The 3,387-nt window shown below is 37.7% G+C and overlaps 1 protein-coding gene across 1 annotated transcript; it reads left to right on the forward strand.

Annotated features, from left to right (window-relative positions):
• The first annotated feature begins 845 nt into the window (after positions 1-845).
• On the forward strand, positions 846-1,073 carry LOC118673940 (guanine nucleotide-binding protein G(I)/G(S)/G(O) subunit gamma-5-like). Its single transcript, XM_036345043.1, has one exon. The coding sequence runs from the start codon at positions 846-848 to the stop codon at positions 1,050-1,052; it is 207 nt and encodes a 68-aa protein (XP_036200936.1). The 3' UTR covers positions 1,053-1,073.
• Positions 1,074-3,387: the final 2,314 nt, after the last annotated feature.

Genomic DNA, 3,387 nt, shown 5'->3' on the forward strand with positions numbered 1-3,387 from the left:
GAACCAGTGACAACTATGAATGCAACACTTGCCAAATAATTTGTTTTAATTATAGAAGCTGTCATGATATGTGTTGCTCTATAATCTTCCTACTTAGAATGTTTGAAAATCTCTGTTTCAACCTGCTCTCAACCCATGACACTATTGGCTGATAGCGTCACAAAAATGTTTCTCAGTGCCATTTCAAATAGTATTTTTAGATAACATGGTCCTCAAAAAGTCACATGAAAATAACAAAGAAAGTAAAAGATGGAATAATTATTAGGTTAAAGATGGAGCAAAGGCACAAAGATAAGCTAAAATGCATTAAAATGATATTTCATAGAAATTGAACTTTTATGGGGCTCTACAAAAGTCCTTAGTGGCCCATGAAAATTCTTACCTTTAAGTGTTTTATGCAATTCCACAGAATAGCTTCCAATGCAAATTCTAATATTCCCTAGAGGCTTTGATAAAATCTTACAGTTTTTAAAATCCATCAAAATATAACTTGAACATTCTTAATGAATTATGTTTATTAGTGGCTTTGATTTTTCTAAGAACATCAAGATCTCTCTTTTAAATATATTTTAAATTATATGCCTTTAGATATAGTTGCTCAAAGATACAGCTGTCAAATACTATTTGATATTATAAAATAACTAATGCAAGAACAATTATGGGAAATACCGGATAAACTATCAAGCAGTTAGCTCATATCCATCTGTGTTTTTTAAAATGGATTATTTTGAACTATAAGAATAAAGACTTCCCCCGTGTGTGTCGCTGCCCTGCTGTCTGGTCCCGTAAACCCACAACCACCGGCCGACCGCCACGGACAAATATCCCCTGCACTGGCCTGCACCATGTCTGGTTCCTCCAGTGTCACCGCTATGAAGAAAGTGGTTCAACAGCTCCGGCTGGAGGCCAGGCTCAACAGCGTGAAGGTTTCCCAGGCAGCTGCAGATTTGAAACAATTCTGTCTGCAGAATGCTCAACATGACCCCCTGCTGACTGGAGTATCTTCAAGTACCAATCCCTGCAGACCCCAGAAAGTTTGTTCCTTTTTGTAGTAAAATGAATTTTGAAGGTGTTCTAAAACACTGTTCTTGAACTGGTGAATATTCAAAGAGAGCTAAATCTGAAGCCTGTACCAAAAGCTTACCCTATATAACATGTGCCATGCTATACAAACTTCCGCTTTTGTCAGTCCTTAACATCTATCTCTCTGAATTTTCATGAATTTCTATTTTACAAGAATGATTACTTTATATACACTAGCAGCAGCATACAAATAAAACACTTAGTATAAAAAGTAAAAAGCAACAACAACAAAAGAATAAAGACTTAATGAATCCAAACCAGGTGAGGGTTGGATCCCAGAACTGTAATGGCTATTTGCTTTGCTTTGTTTAAATTTGTGCAAAATTAGTTCCATTTATTTATTTCCCCTTGGCTGACTAGGATACTATTCAACTATGAAACAAGGTAGAATCAGAAGAAGCAGAAATATTGTACTCCACTATTTCCTTTTCTACACAAATATTCTTTTATTTCTGAAATGAAAAGTGTGCTCTCCAACTTTATTAAAGGTAGAACATACTATTAGTTAACCAAACTGGAAATCCATAAGAGGGAGAAAAAGTGGGGCTTTTCATTTTCTTTAAATTGAAAGCAATTGCAAGCAATAAGAAAATATTTTTATTATAAGAAAAGTTGAATGAATGGCAGAAAGAGACATGTAGACAGCTGTGAAGATCTATGGTCTCCAAATATGTGACAATAGTCAGCACTTCAGACGGTGCATATCAAGGTATATGTAGGAGACATCTCTTGTTCTGTCTTACCAAGTCTTTTCCTTCTTTCCATAGCAGAACCCCTCTTCATGTAGACATCCACCCTAGCACACAATATCAGATCTATGGTTCTAGAAAGCTGCTAGCATAGAACACCTCTGCCAGGCCCCAGGAGTGGATGGGTGTGCTACTAACCAAGTCACTGAGGGCTCTTCTCTAGGTATTTTGAATAGCATCTAAAGAGAGTGTAGTGACAACCATTATATAAGAAAAATTTCAGAAAGTGACTAATTAGTCATTAGTTTTACTGAGAAAGTAAAACTAATACCCAAAGTAAAATAGAGATGAAAGATGACCAGAAGAGAGCCTCCAGCAGCAAACTGGCCTTTCTAAGGCACGACAGCCACTAAATTCCCCATATTGCCTAAACTAGTTGGGTTAAACTAATCTCTCTTATAACTGAAACAATCAACCAAAATCCTTTCTGTCTCTCCCTTTCATTTCCCCCCAAAAGTTAGAAAGAATTGTTCATTTGAATGAATCATTCACAGGGAAAAAGTTACAGTTGTTCTCAACAAACTTTTATATTAAACTTGTATTTGATTTTAATGTGGGGGGGGGGGAACCTTGATTTTTGCGCTATCTCTTGAATCTGTTCCTTGCTTTCATTCCCTTCACCATTAGCCCAGTTCCTCAGGCTTTCATTTTTCTCCCCACCTAGATTGCTCTCACCCACCGATAAACCATTATTGCTAAAATCATCGGGGGTTATGCTATTGGTGAGACAATATGCATGCCCCAACTTATTGGTGTGATATTCAAGGCCATCTTCCCTTCTAGCCACCTGCCTCTATAGTCACCATAGTCCAGTGGTTCTCAACCCGTGGGTCGCGATCCCTTTGGGGGTCGAACGACCCTTTCACAGGGGTCGCCTAAGACCATCAGAAAACACATATATAATTACATATTGTTTTTGTGATTAATCACTATGCTTTAATTATGTTCAATTTGTAACAATGAAATTGGGGGTCACCACAATATGAGGAACTGTATTAAAGGGTCGTGGCATTAGGAAGGTTGAGAACCACTGCCATAGTCCCTCATGTTTGCTCTGTTAGACTTGTCACCATTCTTCAACAGTGCCACCCTGCATTTGGCCATGTGTTTATCTTTGCATATCTTAATTCTGCTTATCCTTAAAAGTCCATTTTAAATCTTTGGAGATTTCCTCAGTCTCACTACAGAGAATGAATGGCCTTCTTAACCCTACCCCATAGTATTTCCTTCCTTCTTTTTTATGTTAGGTTAGTTGCAAATATCCTTTTTATCTCCAAGCATAGTAAGTTATTTCATGCATTCATTCAACAAGTATTTGGCATCTCTCTGTGTGGGGCACTGCGCTGGACACTGGGAATACAGCAATCAACCTCCTCCTCAAGGAGGATTGTGAGTTTGTTTTTGTAGGACTTGCAACTTAATTATACCACTAAGTATGTAAATAAACTTCAATGATAGAGACATGAAAAAAGCACAGAGTATTCAAAAAGAGTGTAGGAGCTAGCTCGGTGAAGCCGGGACAGCTGCACAGGCAGAAGCAGACGTATAAAGACTA

The sequence above is a fragment of the Myotis myotis genome, unplaced genomic scaffold (assembly GCF_014108235.1).
Source record: "Myotis myotis isolate mMyoMyo1 unplaced genomic scaffold, mMyoMyo1.p scaffold_m19_p_1, whole genome shotgun sequence".
In the NCBI taxonomy this organism is placed as follows: domain Eukaryota; kingdom Metazoa; phylum Chordata; class Mammalia; order Chiroptera; family Vespertilionidae; genus Myotis; species Myotis myotis.